The sequence below is a fragment of the Lepidochelys kempii genome, chromosome 14 (assembly GCF_965140285.1).
Source record: "Lepidochelys kempii isolate rLepKem1 chromosome 14, rLepKem1.hap1, whole genome shotgun sequence".
Classification (NCBI taxonomy): Eukaryota; Metazoa; Chordata; order Testudines; family Cheloniidae; genus Lepidochelys; species Lepidochelys kempii.
This window is the reverse complement of record NC_136393.1, coordinates 37258356-37276429: the sequence shown is the minus strand read 5'-3', so window position 1 is coordinate 37276429 and position 18074 is coordinate 37258356. Positions and strand designations below refer to the sequence as shown.

At 45.0% G+C, this 18074-nt stretch overlaps 1 protein-coding gene across 1 annotated transcript; it reads left to right on the top strand.

Moving 5' to 3' along the window:
* The first annotated feature begins 6911 nt into the window (after positions 1-6911).
* LOC140897760 (olfactory receptor 14A16) lies at positions 6912-7871 on the top strand. The gene has a single exon (XM_073310774.1). It carries the CDS (start codon positions 6912-6914, stop codon positions 7869-7871), a length of 960 nt encoding a protein of 319 aa, XP_073166875.1.
* Positions 7872-18074: the final 10203 nt, after the last annotated feature.

The window sequence follows — 18074 nt, the reverse complement described above, 5'->3', positions numbered from 1 at the left end:
GTGGATATTCTGGTCCTTTTCCAAAAAAGACACCCAGAGGAAAGCAGTACATACTGACTTTCATGGATTTTGCCACCCGAAGCCAGAAGCAGTAGCTCTAAGCAACACCAGGGCTAAATGTGTGTGCAAGGCACTAGCAGACATTTTTGCCAGGGGAGGTTAGCCCTCCATCATCCTCACAGATGGAGGAACGAATTTCCTGGCAGGAACTATGGAAAGCCTTTGGGAAGCTCATGGGGTGAATCACTTGGTTGCCACCCCTTACCATCATCAAACAAATGGCCTGGTGGAGAAATTTAATGGAACTTTGGGGGCCATGATACATAAATTCGTAAATGAGCACTCCAATGATTGGGACCTAGTGTTGAAGCAGTTGCTCTTTGCCTACAGAGCTGTACCACATCCCGGTTTAAGGTTTCCCCATTTGAACTTGTATATGGTTGTGAGGTTAAGGGGCCATTACAGTTGGTGAAGCAGCAATGGGAGGGATTTACACCTTCTCCAGGAACTAACATTCTGGACTTTGTAACCAACCTACAAAACACCCTCCAAACATCTCTAGCCTTTGCTAAAGAAAACCTACAGGATGCTCAAAAAGAGCAAAAAGCTTGGTATGATATACATGCAGGAGAGCATTCCTTCAAAGTAGAGGGCCAGGTCCTGGTCTTAAAGGCACTCCAGGCCCATAAAATGGAATCGTCATGGGAAGGGCCATTCACGGTCCAGGATCACTTGGGAGCTGTTAATTATCTCATAGCATTCCCCATCTCCAACCGAAAGCCTAAGGTGTACCATATTAATTCTCTAAAGCCCTTTTATTCCAGAGAATTAAAGGTTTGTCAGTTTACAGCCCAGGGAGGAGATGACACTGAGTGGCCTGAAGGTGTCTACTACAAAGGGAAAAGTGATGGTGGCGTGGAAGAGATGAACCTCTCCATGTCCCTTGGGCATATGCAGCGACAGCAGATCAAGGAGCTGTGCACTAACTATGCGCCAACGTTCTCAGCCACCCCAGGACTGATTGAATGGGCATACCACTCCATTGACACAGGTAATGCTCACCCAATTAAAGTCCAACCTTATCAAGCTAAAACTGCTATAGAACGGGAGATCCAGGATACGCTACAGATGGGTGTAATCCGCCCCTCTGGAAGTGCATGGGCATCTCCAGTGGTTCTAGATCCCAAACCAGATGGGGAGATATGTTTTTGCGTGGACTACCGTAAGCTAAATGCTGTAACTCGCCCAGATAACTGTCCAATGCCACTCACAGATGAACTATTAGAGAAACTGGGACGGGCCCAGTTCATCTCTACCTTAGACTTAACCAAGGGGTACTGGCAGGTACTGCCAGATGAATCCGCCAAGGAAAGGTCAGCCTTCACCACTCATGTCGGGCTGTATGAATTTAATGTACTCCCTTTCGGGCTGCGGAATACACCCGCCACCTTCCAAAGACTTGTAGATGGTCTCCTAGAGGGATTAGGAGAATATGCAGTCGCCTACCCTGACAATGTGGCCATATTTTTGGATTTCTGGGCAGAACACCTGGAACATCTACAAAAAGTCTTTGAGCTCATAAGGGAGGCAGGACTAACTGCTAAGGCTAAGAAGTGTCAAATAGGCCTAAACAGAGTGACTTACCTTGGACATCAGGTGGGTCAAGGAACTGTCAACCCCCTACAGGCCAAAGTGGATGCTATCCAAAAGTGGCTTGTCCCAAAGTCAAAGAAACAGGTTCAATTCTTCTTAGGCTTGGCCGGTTATTACAGGCGATTTGTACCGCAATACAGCCGAATCGACCCCCCACTGACAGACCTAACCAAAAAGAAACAGCCAAATGCTGTTCAGTGGACCGAAGAGTGCCAGAAGGCCTTTAACCAGCTTAAAGCGACACTCATGTCTGACCCTGTACTAAGGACCCCAGACTTTGACAAACCGTTCCTAGTAACCACAGATGCGTCTGAGTGTGGTGTGGGAGCAGTTTATTGCAGGAAGAACTGGATCAAGAATTCCACCCTGTCGTGTTTCTCAGCAAGAAGCTGTCTGAGAGGGAAAGCAACTGGTCAGTCAGTGTAAAAGAATGTTACGCCATTGTCTACGCTCTGGAAAAGCTACGCCCATATGTTTGGGGACGGCGTTTCCACCTGCAAACCGACCATGCTGCGCTACGGTGGCTTCATACCGCCACGGGAAATAACAAAAAACTTCTTTGGTGGAGTTTAGCTCTCCAAGATTTTGATTTCAACTTCGACATCCAACACATCTCAGGAGCTTCTAACAAAGTGGCTGATGCACTCTCCCGTGAAAGTTTCCCAGAATCAACTGGTTAAAATCGTCCTTGAGATGTGGAAAATATTCTCAGTCTTTATATACTTGTTAGTATATTTAGAGGTGCATGCGTCTTATTAACTCTGTTTTCTCCTAGAGCTCCAGGAAGAAATCACAGCGAGCATTTCACCCTATCTGTGATTTGGGGGGTGTGTCATAAATATAAAGGGAAGGGTAAACACCTTTAAAATCCCTCCTGGCCAGAGGAAAAACCCTTTCACCTGTAAAGGGTTAAGAAGCTAGGATAACCTCGCTGGCACCTGACCAAAATGACCAATGAGGAGACAAGATACTTTCAAAGCTGGAGGGGGAGAGAAACAAAGATTCTCTCTGTCTGTGTGATGCTTTTGCTGGGAACAGAAAAGGAATGGAGTCTTAGAACTTAGTAAGGAATGTAGCTAGATATGCATTAGATTCTGTTTTGTTTAAATGGATGATCAAATAAGCTGTGCTGAATGGAACAAAAAACCCCAGGCCCTTTAAATTGCTGCCAGAGCCCTGCTGCTGGAGTCCCCAGGTAGCGGAGATGGCTGGGAACCCCGGGGGTCGGGTGGCGATTTAAAGGGCACGGGGCGCCTCTGTGGTAGCAGCGGCTGGGAGCACCGGGCCCTTTAAATCACCGCCCGAGCTCCCGGCCACCACTGCTATCCCGGGGATTCCAGCAGCAGGGCTAGGGTGGTGATTTAAAGGGCCTGGGGCTCCTGCCCAGGGGCTCCCAGGTGCCTCCATATCTGGTAGCTCTGGCCGTAATTTAAAGGGCCCAGGACTTCCAGATGCTGCTGCCACAGCCGGAGCCCTGGGCCCTTTAAATCTCGATTTAAAGTTCTTAGGGATTTCAAGGCCCCACCTCTTCCGGTTCAGGCCCCACCCCCCTGCTCAGGACTCCGGCGTACCGGTAAGTCCTGTAAGTTAGTTTCACCCCTGCTGGCTGTACTAGTTATCATTACATGCTGGGATTCTCAAGGGCCTCTAAGGGAGTTAGGAGCCCAAGATATACATGCCTTACTGCTGTGGAGGAAAAATCTAGTAGGCCTAAACTTATAGGCCTAAAACTTTGGTCAAGCTAACTGTGTGTATGAAGCATAAGAAAAGGGTGAGGAAAATTCCATTAAGAGGCAAATAGCAACAGCTCAGCTTAAAAATGTAACCACAACCACTAGAAGTTAGAAAAGACCGTTAACCGCAAAGGAAGCACCTGTCAATAACAGGTAAAGCTTGTTTTGCTATATTCCAAATCAGGTAAAGCTACCGTTGAAGCTTGCACTGTAGGCCAAATAAGGAAAAATGCTGTTGAAGGAAGTGTGCTTAACAGATTGTGGTTTTCAGCTTTATCAGCTCCTGTATTTTCCATTTGCGGCAGAGGAGCTCCAGCTGACTCTCCCTGTATGAGCATGCTTAAATAAACGGACCTCAGACTTTGTTCTGATCCAAACACACTGCGCAGTTAATTTTTCCATGACACTGCTCCTTTGCCAATCCCAGGCACGATTTTCTGAAATTCAGGAGAAGCCCAGGCCTTGGAAGTTAATGAGAGAGACAGGGCCAGGATTACAAAGGGGTTTAGGTACCTAAAGAAGGAGATAGCTGCCTATGGGATTTACAATAGCATCTAAGCAGGTTACGCTCCTCACTCCCACTGAATGACCATGGGACTTAGCCACCGAGCTCATTTCGGAGCACTGATAAATCCCCATAGGTGCCTGTCTCCATCTTTGTGATCCTGGCCCAGAGATAAAACAGAAGCTGGGCTGGAATCAGGGAATGCTGGGGGAGATCATAGGCCCCATGCTATGTGAGGGTCGGACTGGAGGGACAGAATGGCTCTTTTGCCTTCATCAGCTAGTGTCATAAATATAAAGGGAAGGGTAAACCCCTTTAAAATCCCTCCTGGCCAGAGGAAAAATCCTCTCACCTGTAAAGGGTAAAGAAGCTAAAGGTAACCTCGCTGGCACCTGACCAAAATGACCAATGAGGAGACAAGATACTTTCAAAAGCTGAGAGGAGGGAGAAAAACAAAGGGTCTGTGTCTGTCTGTGTGATGCTTTTGCCGGGGACAAAACAGGAATGGAGTCTTAGAACTTAGTAAGTAATCTAGCTAGGTATGTGTTAGATTATGATTTCTTTAAATGGCTGAGAAAACAGCTGTGCTGAATAGAATGAATATTTCTGTCTGTGTGTCTTTTTTGTAACTTAAGGATTTGCCTAGAGGGATTCTCTATGTTTTGAATCTAATTACCCTGTAAGGTATTTACCATCCTGATTTTACAGAGGTGATTCTTTTTTACTTCTATTAAATGTCTTCTTGTAAGGAAACTGAATGCTTTTCCATTGTTCTAAGATCCAAGGGTTTGGGTCTGTGGTCACCTATGCAAATTGGTGAGGATTTTTACCAAACCTTCCCCAGGAAGTGGGGTGCAAGGGTTGGGAGGATTTTGGGAGGAAAGACGTTTCCAAACTACGTTTTTTCAGGAACCCAAATAAAGTTTGGTGGTGGCAGTGGAAGTCCAAGGACAAAAGGTAAAATAGTTTGTACCTTGGGGAAGTTTTAACCTAAGCTGGTAAAAGTAAGCTTAGGAGGTTTTCAGGCAGGTCCCCACATTTGTACCCTAGAGTTCAGAGTGGGGAAGGAACCCTGACAGCTAGGCATCTCTGCACTTGCCTCTGGGCCTCTGCTGCTCAGCTGTGCAGGGCTCCAGGGAGTGAGTCCCACCCGCCCTTAGGAAATAGACATGAATAAATTACCTTCCTGCAGCATCAGTCCTTTAATGCCAGTGACGCTCAATGCCAGCTACACAGAGCTCCTCTGCGAGAGCAACAGGAATGAGTCTAGTTCTGGCAGTGCAGTCTCAAAATGAAGGGGGAAAGAATCCTCAGATGCATGTGCTTTTTGCTTCTAGGTTCTGGTACATAGATAGATATTGACCAAAGAATCGTAGTGCTGGATGACTGATTGGATCATGCATTGGGGAAAAATCCACAAAGATCAGCACAGTAAGTTTGCTTTTTCTATTAACTAGGTTTGGGGATGAACATAGAGGGAAAATTAAGAGGATAAATATGAATTACGATCTGAACTCGTTAAGACTTTTACTCTCAAATTAATCAGATGCCTACTGCTGATTGGAATTTTTCCACCTTTCAGGAAAATTTTGACTTTTCACTGAAAACCCCAAATCCATTCCCACCCGCCCCCGCTCAGTTTTTGGCAAATGAAAACTTTCTGCTGAAATGTGGATTTTCTTAATCAAAAAAACAAAAATGTTTGGGTTTTGAGTTTTCAGTTTCTTTAGTGAACAATCCAAAAATGTTTGGAGAAAAGCAGATAGATTCTGAGATTTGTTGTTGTTTAGCTAAAAACCCAGTCTCGATTAAAAAGAACACAGCTGAAAATTTCCAACCAGCCTTAAACTTCAAATAAATTGGAGAACATTAATATTGCCTGATAAACCCTTAATTTCAAACCATTTATTCTATTGCATCTGTGTGATTATTCTTTCAAAGGGATAGCTGCGAGGAGGTAACAACTGAATAACCAGTAAAGTTGACAGCTCACAGACTCTGTTTTATACAGACTAGCCCCTTTCAACCCTGGGTTAGAGTTGAGCCAAGAAGACAACCCCTGTCTATCCTGACCCGTTCAAGGACATACGGGAGCTCACTGCGAATAGAAGTCAGAGCGCCTGTCCAAGCTTCACACTGCTGCTGGCTGAGTATACTCGGTGTCAATGGGTGTGCAGAACTTACACATAACAAGACATGGGGCTATGTTTCCACAGGTATTTTGGCACCTAGTGGGACTTTCAGAAGCACCTAGGAGCTTATAACTCGTTGATTTCAAGGGGTGTTGAGGGTCCTGATGCTTTTGAGAATCCCACTAGGTGCATCAATACCTTTAATAATCTGCCCCACAGCCCCTCTCTGAAGGCCCTTACAGTCCTAGTAGACACAGCAGAGAAATGGAGGGAGGGGAAACTGAGGCAGAAAGAGGGGAAATGACTGGCCCAAGGTCACACAGCAGGTCACTGACAGAGACAAGAGTAGAGCCCAAGTATCCTGGCAACCCCTGCACCACATGCACAGAGTAAACAATACAACACAGTGATGATGGAGGGATGCTGTTTGTCCATTGTTACACGCCAGCTGAACTGCAGCTGGGAGTTGGTGCCATAAATCAATTTGGAAGCAGGCAGCTGGCCCTCTAGGCACAGAGCTTGGGGTAGAAAAATCACAGATGAGCTGCTACTTACAAGGCGGTGTGTGTTTACGTGGGAATCAGGCTGTGTTTAACAAGCCACATCTTGGGCCAAATTGTCAGATGGGGTAAAGTAACGAAGCTCCATTGACTTTAAAGGATCTGACCCAATTTACAATAGTGTGAGAACATGACTGACTGATTGTCAGAGGTGAGGAGCACTGCCAACACCTACTCATTGTAAGTGATGAGTTCTGTGCACCTTTGACATTCATATAACGAGATATTAGAGAAAGAGGAATCAGGGCAATTCCCTCTGTTGCTCTAATCCCGATCATTGTCCTTCTCATTCCCCCTACAGCCATCACACAGTGTACTGAGGAAGAAAATGTCCAACCAAACCACCATGACTGAATTCCTTCTCCTGGGGTTCTCTGATGTTCCAGAACTGCAGATTTTATACTTTGTGGTGTTTCTAGTGCTTTACCTGATATCCCTACTGTGGAACCTTCTCATCATCACAGCCATAGCCCTCGACCACCATCTTCACACCCCCATGTACTTCTTTCTGATGAATCTGTCCATCCTAGACCTTGGCTCCATCTCTGTCACCATCCCCAAATCCATGGCCAACTCCCTCATGAACACAAGATCGATTTCTTATTCTGGATGTGTTGCCCAAGTCTTTCTCGTCGTCTTCTTTGCTTCAGCAGATTTTGCCATACTGACCATCATGGCGTACGATCGATATGTCGCCATCTGTCAACCACTGCACTATGAGACGGTGATGAACAGACGAGCTTGTGTCCAAATGGCAGCCAGTGCCTGGACCAGTGTTCTTCTCTACTCTGCGTTGCACACTGGAAACACCTTTGCAATATCCTTCTGTGGAGGCAACATGGTGGAGCAGTTCTTCTGTGAAGTCCCGCAGCTACTCAAGCTCGCTTGCTCTGAGTCAGACCTCAGTGAAGTCGGGTTTCTCATCTTTAGTGTGTGCGTATCCTCAAGCTGCTTTGTTTTCATAATTGTGACATATGTTCAGATCTTCACCACAGTTCTGAGAATCCCCTCTGAGCAGGGCAGGCATAAAGCCTTCTCCACCTGCCTCCCTCACATCATTGTGGTCTCCTTGGTTATTTGCACGGGGACCTTTGCCTACTTGAAACCCACCTCCAGCTCTCCATCGGTTCCGAATCTCTTGGTGGCTGTTCTCTATTCTGTGTTGCCACCAATGATGAATCCGATCATCTACAGCATGAGAAACAAGGCGCTCAAAGGTGCACTGAATAAATTGATAGTTTGGAGGTTATTCTCTAAGAATAAAATGTCCTTATTTCTCCTTCAGTAACACTTCATTCTGTTCAAAGTCACTGGGGAGCTGATGACATTAGTGCCGAAAATACTGTGCAATCTGTTTATGCAGAATTGGGTATTTACACTAGGAAAAATCCAGACAAACATGACTCAAGAAAAAAGGAGTTACTATAGGTTTACACCAATATAAAGAAGATCGGAATCTATCTTCATACACTGCTACCCATCACCACACTATCTGAGCACCTTGCCCATAAAATCAGAAGCCAAAGCAAAGTCCGTAGTGAGATCGCTAGCTCTTCTTGTTTTTGAGGCTAAAATCTCTGATTGAGGTATCAATGAATTTGTTCTTTGTGCTTTTTGTTTGTTTGTTAGTCAGATTATTAGCATTTTTTTTGGCTTAACTGGTTGGTTGGTGTTTTGGTTTATTTCTTTGTTGCAGGAAGTTGTGGAAGTGGGAAAGCCTGGGAGATGGTGAGTGTTTGGTTAGACAGGATTTTCAATGTTTGTCCTCCCTTGGAAGTGCAACTATGTCATCTCTTTGATGGAGTTTTCTGAGCGAGCTGAAGGTTTGCTCCCCACAATGATAAAAGGGTGTATCATAAGGCATCTTTTCTGTTATTTTTACTTAAATGAATATGTAAAAACGGTGTCATTCTTGCTATGGTGAAAAGGGTGTTTTGAAGATAAACTTTTTCCAGAGTGTCCTAAAGAAAACCTGACACCGGATAATGAGATCAGATTTGTATTCCATGGAAGCCACTAGGGTTTAGCCCATCACTTCGAGGAGATCAGGATTTGGCCAATAACCTATATACACAAAGAGTCAGATTTGGCTGACAGCACCCTGAAGAAAGTGAGTGTGACAGAGAGGTCAGGGTCTGATTCAGCTAGACCAGCACCAATGCAGAGTAGACCCAAGGACATCACACGTTTACTGCTGATGCGGTTCTGGCCCAAAGTCACGGGGCAGCACTCAGTAGTGACATGAACACTGGTGTAAGCTTCTTGTCTGGGGTCATTTTGTTCTAACCTTGGTGTAGATGGAAAAGTGCCATCACATGCACTGATCTGGTGTTCCATACGCCTTCCCGTGTCGATCTACTCACATCCAAACTGAGAAAGGATCTCAGAAGCTGGCCAGTTATTAGTATTAGAATATCATCTTTGTGCATGGTTGTGTACACTGCATATATGACAGAGAAAAGCGATTAGACAGAGATTAGATAGAGAGACAGACAGACAGGACCATTCCTTGTCTTAACACACAACCTCATTTTGTCATCATGATAGATTTCTATTTGATTGTGAATTATGTTAGCTAGCTAGATAATGAATAATCTATGGAAATTATTGTGCAAATTATTGTGCTTCTTTTCCTGTTAACGATTGTCTTGTCCAGATCATGATTTTCCTATAAGGACTCCTTATTAAACATTATTTAACAAAGATTTTTATGGCTCTCTCTTACTCTAGCTGTCATTTACAAACAGTTCGTTGTAAAATACTCGGTGTTTGACCTTTGAGCTGTTTTGACAGGATACATTTTTAACATGCTCTCTTTTGCTTCTGTGAACAAATGAAAGTATCACACTGGGGATCCTTAAAAATCAAGGAGCCAATCCTCAGATGGTTTAAACTGTCATAGCTCCACTGAAGTCAATAGATCTCTGAGAATTTTTACCAGCTGAGGATCTGCTCCAAACACTCATGAGTATGAATTTAAAACACACTCCCTTTGAATATTCTGTACAAAGACCCTGATTCACAGCCACTTCAGCACATTCTTAACTTTAATCATATGAGTGGCCCTATTGAAGGTTGAAAGGTAAACTCATGCTGAAGTCCCTGTTGAATACGGGTTAGGATTATGCCAAGGGCTGAAGGCTAACAACAAACTGGTGTCAGACCCTGACACTGTCTCCATTTCTCTACTTTCCCAGTCAAAGAAAGCCTTACAATTGGTGCATTGGAATTACTCTCCCCTTCTGGGGTCTGAATTATTAACATAAACTAACAATTATTATTCACCAAATCCAAGCTGTCAAGGCTCTGGTCTCTGCAGCCGCTGTATTCATGCAGCCTTTACTGGTGTCTTTAGAATGGAGCAGTGTCAAGGTTCCTCCCCCACTCTGAACTCTAGGGTACAGATGTGGGGACCTGCATGAAAAACCTCCTAAGCTTATCTTTACCAGCTTAGGTCAAAACTTCCCCAAGGTACAAAATATTCCACCCGTTGTCCTTGGACTGGCCGCTACCACCACCAAACTAATACTGGTTACTGGGGAAGAGCTGTTTGGACGCGTCCTTCCCCCAAAAATACTTCCCAAAACCTTGCACCCCACTTCCTGGACAAGGTTTGGTAAAAAGCCTCACCAATTTGCCTAGGTGACTACAGACCCAGACCCTTGGATCTTAAGAAAAATGAACAATCCTCCCAACACTTGCACCCCCCCTTTCCTGGGAAATGTTGGATAAAAAGCCTCACCAATTTGCATAGGTGACCACAGACCCAAACCCTTGGATCTGAGAACAATGAAAAAGCATTCAGCTTCTTACAAGAAGACTTTAAATAAAAATAGAAATAAATAGAAATGAAGAAATCCCCCCTGTAAAATCAGGATGGTAGCTATCTTACAGGGTAATTAGATTCAAAAACATAGAGAACCCCTCTAGGCAAAACCTTAAGTTACAAAAAAGATACACAGACAGAAATAGTTATTCTATTCAGCACAATTCTTTTCTCAGCCATTTAAAGAAATCATAATCTAACACATACCTAGCTAGATTACTTACTAAAAGTTCTAAGACTCCATTCCTGGTCTATCCCCGACAAAGACAGACTATAGACAGACCCACAGACCCTTTGTTTCTCTCCCTCCTCCCAGCTTTTGAAAGTATCTTGTCTCCTCATTGGTCATTTTGGTCAGGTGCCAGCGAGGTTACCTTTAGCTTCTTAACCCTTTACAGGTGAGAGGAGCTTTCCCCTGGCCAGGAGGGATTTCAAAGGGGTTTACCCTTCCCTTTATATTTATGACAAGCAGCTTGAGACTGCAAACAATGGGACTGCATTGATGGTTGGTGGGTGCACGAAATGAACTGTTTGTCTGTCTATCTCTCTGTATAGATACATGACCCCCATCTCAGTCGTTTGATTAATCATATTTGGTTTTCTGCAGAGGTGTATATTCTCACATCTATAGGGAATATTCAGGGGCAGTTCTGTGCTTAGACCAGGGTGATTTATGAGATCTGGAATCTCTTCCTGCCCCAGCCACACGTTAGCTGTGCAACCTTAGAAGAGAATCTTGTCCAGCCGCTCTGTGCCTCAGTTTCCCCACCTGCGGAAATGGGGTAAATACTGACCTGCCTCAGCCAGAGTCAGTGAGGCTGACACAACTGATGTTAGTTGTTCAGAGGTGACAGATTGTGACACCTTCATATTGAACGGGACCTTGTTCTGTAAATTATCACAATGGTTTCTGTGGAATTGCTCATGGAACAATTGAAATGACAATCAGTAAGTCGAGCATAATGGGCTCAAAGAATTGGCTTATTATTAATTATTATTATTATTATGTATTTATTACAAATTAGAATAAGAGCAATGCCTTACCTCTTTTTCAGAGCTGGTCATGAAACAAAATATTCTGAAATATTGCATATCAATAAGGAAAAATGTTTTTTTAAATAAGGTTGAAACATTTCATTTGGACTTTATCATTATATGATATTATGTTATATTATATGATAGATGAAATGATATAGACAAAACAACATGTTTCAACCTTATCAATTTCCCCTGAAAAATTTTGACAAAATCAATGCATTCCAGCTAAACATTTAGATTTTGTTGAATTTAGCATTTTGTTATGGGGAAAACATTTACCTCAAAATTTTCAACCAGCTCTACTTTTTGTTACATCTCTCTACATGCCTATTTACAGTTGTTACATTTCCTTGTAGACCTGTAGTCACATCCTCCTGGTCTCTGGTAATGTGTTCATACTTTAGATCACGTGTGGTCAAACTATGGCCCGCGGGCCGAATCCGGCCAATCAGGGATTTGGAGGCAGCTCGCGGAATTGCCAGTCCCTGGCGCAGTGGGGCTAAGGCAGGCTCCCTGCCGGCTCTGGCCCCGCGCCGCTCCTGGAAGTGGCCAGCACCACGTCCCTGCGGCCCCCATGTGCCGCCCCTCCCATCGGTTTGGAACGGGGAACCATGGCCAATAAGAGCTTCGTGGGAGGTACCTGCAGGTGAGGGCAGCGCGTGGAGCCCTCTGCCCGCTCCCCCCCGGGGGCCCAAGGGATATGGTGCAGGCCGCTTTCAGGAGCAGTGCTGGGCCAGGGCAGGCAAGGAGTCTTCCTTAGCCCCGCTGTGTGCCGCTGCCGCCCCGGAGCTGCTCAAGGTAAGCGGCGCAGGGCTGGAACCCTCACCCCAAAGCCCTCCTGCACGCCTCACCCCAACCCCCTGCCCTGAGCCCACTCCTGCACTCCTCACCCCAACCCCCTGCCCTGAGCCCCCTCCTGCACCCCAACCCTTTGCCCTGACCCCTTCCTGCACACCGCACTCCCTCCCAGACCCCGCACTCCCTCCCACACCCCAACCCCCTGCCCCAGCCCTACATTCATGGCCATGCATGCAATTTCCCAACCCAGATGTGGCCCTTGAGCCAAAAAATTTGCCCACCCCTGCTTTAGATTCACCAAGCAGGGCAGAAAACTCTGTGCTGATTAGATGGAATTCTAGGGGTAAATCAGCCTAGCTCCGTTTTACTTCAAAGCAGCTTTGCTGATCTGCACCACTTGGGGACCTGCATAGTGTGTCAGTTAGAATATAGTGTAGTCAATCTGTTCCTTATGAATTACCAAGTCAGAAACTGTGCATCCTTCTTGGAGTGGGAGGGAAGGTAGGATGGTTAAAGGAATGTGAAAGAGGATAGAATTTAAACAAGCAACTTGTGTCCAAGTGAAACCTATCCATTGGTCTACTGGTCTATCTATCTATTGGTCTATCTGTATTTCTACTGGTCTGCCTATGTGTCTGTCTGTCTTTCTGTTGGTCTATCTGTCTAACTGAGGGGCCCTTTCCAGGCAGTCCTGACTGCTCACACAGAAATGATGAACTTTTGGGGGTGATTCTTTCTCTTGAGACATTTTTTCCCATTTTCTGGCCACATCAAGAATATGGAAATGTCAGTCAACCTACGCAGGGATTTTGGAAGGACTCTCCCTGAGATTTGAACTTGGTGACATGAAGAGAGAATTTGCTCCTATGACTTTTGGGGAAGATTTTCAAAGGCACATGTGGCATTCAGGCTCCCAGACACTTTAAAATATTTAGGTGCCTAACCCCCCTAGAAATCGATGTGGGTTAGCCACTCACATACCTTTGGGGATGTGGGCCACAACTCCTATTGAATGTCCTCGGGAATTGAGTCCATAACTTCCATGTGTGCCTTTGAACATCTCCTCCTTAGTTCCTGAAATGGGTCATTCCTTCACATGTTATCTAGATATTTATTGTCCCCCCACAGATGAAATATGCAGAAGAATCAAGAAGGGGGAACCTCACTGTGGTGACTGAATTCACTCTACTGGGATTGTCCAACCACCGCGAGCTGGGGGTACCTCTGTTCTGCATCTATCTGTTATTTTACACCATTACCCTGACTGGGAACATCCTTCTCATCACCATCACCATGGACCCAGCCTTTCACACCCCCATGTATTTCTTTCTCCGGGTCTTATCCTGCTACACCTCGGTCACTGTCCCCAAGATGCTGGTGAACTTCCTCTCAGAGGACAAGAACATTTCCTACATGGGCTGTGTTGTACAAATGGATTTCCTGCTCTTCCTTGAGGCCTCTGAGGGATTCCTTCTGGCCGCCATGGAGTATGACCACTTGTCAAGGTTCCCCCCCCCCACCCACTCTGAACTCTGTGGTACAGATTTGGGGACCCACATGAAAGACCCTTTGTCTTTAGGACCCTGAAAATCAACCAGGTTCTGGGACTGGCTCTGTCTGGGTCTCTGGGACTAGACCCACTACTGCTGCTGCAGGCGTTGGCTTGCGGTCTGGGTCCTTCACCTCTGACTGGGTCCTGGTAGAAATTTCTGGAACAGAGCTAGGTGGGACGGCTTGTTTAGCCTGGCTGCGGGTGACCATTCCCACCCTCTTGGCTAGTTTCACATGATTGGCCAAGTCTTCCCCCAACAGCGCGGAGATGGTATAATCATCATAGACTGCAAAAGTCCACGTTCCTGACCAGCCCTTGTACTGGACAGGCAACTTGGCTGTAGGCACATTGAAAGAGTTCAACTTGAGGGGTTGAATTGTCACTTGGATCTCTGGGTCAATTAAATTGGGGTCCACTGAGGAAGCATGGATAGCCGACACTTGTGCTCTGGTGTCCCTCCAAGCGGTGACCTTCTTCCCGCCCACACTCACAGTTTCCCTCAGCTCCAACGGTATCTGGGAGGTATCTGGGCCTGAGGACCTCTGGTGTTATTCAGGTGCAATGAACTGTAATCTGTTGCAGTTCATGGGGCAGTTGGCCTTTACATGCCCCGGCTCGTTACATTTAAAACATCGTCCAACTGACGGGTCACTGGGGCGAGGTGGGTTGCTGGAGAAGGTGTGGCCGGATGATAAGGTGTCTGGAGTATTCCTTGGTGTATAGTTGGGGCCTTGGGCTGCCTCCAGTAGTAGGGTGTGGTCTGAGGTTATTCCTTCTGGCATCTGCTCCAACTGCGACCAGGGTTGTTCCTCTCTCCTCCCTCCACCTGTTTTGTTCTGGCTTGCCCCGCCTCTCTGGTGGTCTGGGACTGCTCGTATCGATCAGCATAAGAATTAAGACTTTCTGCTGAGTCCATTTCCTTATCCCATAAACATTGTTTTATTTCTTCCTTGGACATATTCAGGAATTGCTCCTGAGCTATCAGATCACACATTCCGTCAAAGCTAGTGACACCCCTTCCTTGCACCCATTTCTCTAACAGATCCTTCATCTGGTTTAGATAAGCCACATTACTTAGTCCAGGCCCTCTCTTAAGGGTTCGAAATTTTACTCTGTACGTTTCAGATGTAATTTGAAATTGCTTTAAAACAAATCCTTGATCTTATTATAGTCAGAAGCCTCATCAATAGGCATCTTATTGAATATGTCCAGAGCTCATCCAGTTAATTTTGCGACCAATGTGGTCATCTTGTGAGCTTCAGGAATTTTAAGGAGAGTGTTAGAGAGAGAGTTAGAAATAAAACAAACAAACAAACAAAAAACTTGGCTTGTCAAAATATATATATATATATATATATATATATATATATATATATAGGTTGTGCTGTAACAGGATACCTATGTTGTCTGATAGTGATTGTCAGCCTACAGAAAAATCCTTAAAAAAATCCCTAACACCAAGGTGCCATAAGTACTCCTTTTCTTTTTGCAAAACCCCTCTAGTTGCTCTTAGGTAAAAAACAACTTCAGGTCTTTGAAGACTTGTGAATTTCCCTGCAGGAGGTTAACTACCCTGCCTTTAGGTAAAGAAAACTCCAGCTCACAAAAGACAATTCCCTTTTGTCTCTGCTCTTGCCCCCAAGCAGAGAGAGAAAAAACTCTAACTGCTTTCAGCTTAAAACCTGCTTTCCAGCAGCCCAAAGGAAAAAAAAATATTTCCTTTTAAAAAATCTGTGCTTCTGGTTCAAAAAAATCTCAAAATGATTTTAAGTTAATCCCACCGCTCTGCCACCGTGTCAAGGTTCCTTCCCTACTCTGAACTCTCAGGAACAGATGTGGGGATCTGCATGAAAACCCCCCTAAGCTTATTTTTACCAGCTTAGGTTCAAACTTCCCCAAGGTACAAACTATTTTACCTTTTGCCCTGGGACTTTTTTGCTGCCACCACCAAGCGTCTAACAAATATATAATTGGGAAAGAGCCCACTTGGAAACGTCTTTTCTGCCAAAATCCTCCCAAACCCTACACCCCCTTTCCTGGGGAAGGCTTGATAAAAATCCTCACCAATTTGCATAGGTGAACACAGACCCAAACCCTTGGATCTTAAAAACAATGAAAAAGCAATCAGTTCTTAAAGAAATAATTTTAATAGATGAAAATGTAAAAGAATCACCTCTGTAAAATCAGGATGGTAAATACCTTACAGGGTAATCAGATTCAAAACATAGGGAATCCCTCTAGGCAAAACCTGAAGTGAGAAAAAGACACACACACACACACAAAAAAGAGGAATATACATTCCATTCAGCACAACTTATTTTCTCAGCCATTTAAACAAAACAGAATCTAACACATATCTAACTAGATTGCTTATTAGCCCTTTACAGGAGATCTGACCTGCATTCCTGCTCTGGTCCCGGCAAAAACAACACAGACCGAGAGAACCTATGTTTCTCCCCCCCTCCACCTTTGAAAGCATCTTGTCTCCTCATTGGTCATTTTGGTCAGGTGCCAGCGAGGTTATCTTAGCTTCTTAACCCTTTACAGGTGAAAGAGTTTTTCCTCTTTCCAGGAGGGATTGTAAAGGTGCTGACCATTCCCTTTATATTTATGACAGCTGCCTATTGGGATGCACAATAGCATCTAAGCAGGTTAAGCTACTCACTCCCACTGAATGACCACGGGACTTAGCCACCGAGCTCATTTAGGAGCATTGATAAATCCCCATAGGTGCCTGTCTCCATCTTTGTGATCCTGGCCCACAGATAACACAGAAGCTGGGCTGGAATCAGGGAATGCTGGGGGAGATCATAGGCCCCATGCTATGTGAGGGTCGGCCTGGAGGGACAGAATGGCTCTTTTGCCTTCATCAGCTAGGCATCACTGCACTTGCCCCTGGCCTCTGCTGCTGAGCTGTGCAGGGCTCCAGGGAGTGAGTCCCACCCACCCTTAGGAAATAGACATGAATAAATTACCTTCCTGCAGCATCAGTCCTTTAATGCCAGTGATGCTCAACGCCAGCTACACACAGCTCATCTGCAGAGAGCAACAGGTTTGAGTCTAGTTCTGGCAGTGCAGTCTGAAAATGAAGGGGGAAAGAATTCTCAGATGCATGTGCTTTTCGCTTCTAGATTCTGGTACATAGATAGATATTGACCAAAGAATCGTAGTGCTGGATGACTGATTGGATCATGCATTGGGGAAAAAATCCACAAAGATCAGCACAGTAAGTTTGCTTTTTCAATTAACTAGGTTTGGGGATGAACATAGAGGGAAAATTAAGAGGATAAATATGAATTACAATCTGAACTCGTTAAGACTTTTACTCTCAAATTAATCAGATGCCTACTGCTGATTGGAATTTTTCCACCCTTCAGGAAAATTTTGACTTTTCATTGAAAACCCCAAATCCATTTCTTTCCCCTGTAGGATTCATACAAGGTTCATGCGCTTGGCAACATTCAGGGCACACCCGGAGTGTTGTGTAGGAGCAGTGCACACACAGCTCCTCTCGAGGGCATGAACCTTGGAATCTCGCCCAGATGACATGAACCGTGGGAAGCCTCCCAGGACTGGGCTCAAGGCCCGAGAGCAAGGAATGCGGTAGATAGAAATTGGTAAATAAGAATTTTAAACAAAGCCAATGTATTCCTTTTATCTGTTGGAGAATGTAATGCGCGGGGGGTGAGAAAAGAATAAAGGAGAGGGTGGAAAGCTGACAGACAGAAGAAGCCCGTTAGCAGACCAGCTTGCTTGCTCGCTTAAAGCTCTGTGCTGTCTTGTCATTGAACCGCAACATTCCCCCCTCAGTTTTTGGCAAATGACAACTTTCTGCTGAAATGTGGATTTTTTTAATCGAAAAAACAAAAATGTTTGGGTTTTGAGTTTTCAATTTCTTTAGTGAACAATCCAAAAATGTTTGGAGAAAAGCAGACAGATTCTGAGATTTGTTGTTGTTTAGCTGAAAACCCAGTCTCTATTAAAAAGAACACAGGTGAAAATTTCCAACCAGCCTTAAACCTCAAATAAATTGGAGAACATTAATACTGCCTGATAAACCCTTAATTTCAAACCATTTATTCTGTTGCATCTGTGTGATTACTCTTTCAAATGGATAGCTGCAAGGAGGTAACAACTGAATAACCAGTAAAGTTGACAGCTCACAGACTCTGTTTTGTACAGACTAGCCCCTTTTAACCCTAGGTTATAGCAGAGCCAAGCAGACAACCCCTGTCTATCCTGACCCGTTCAAGGACATACGGGAGCTCACTGCGAAT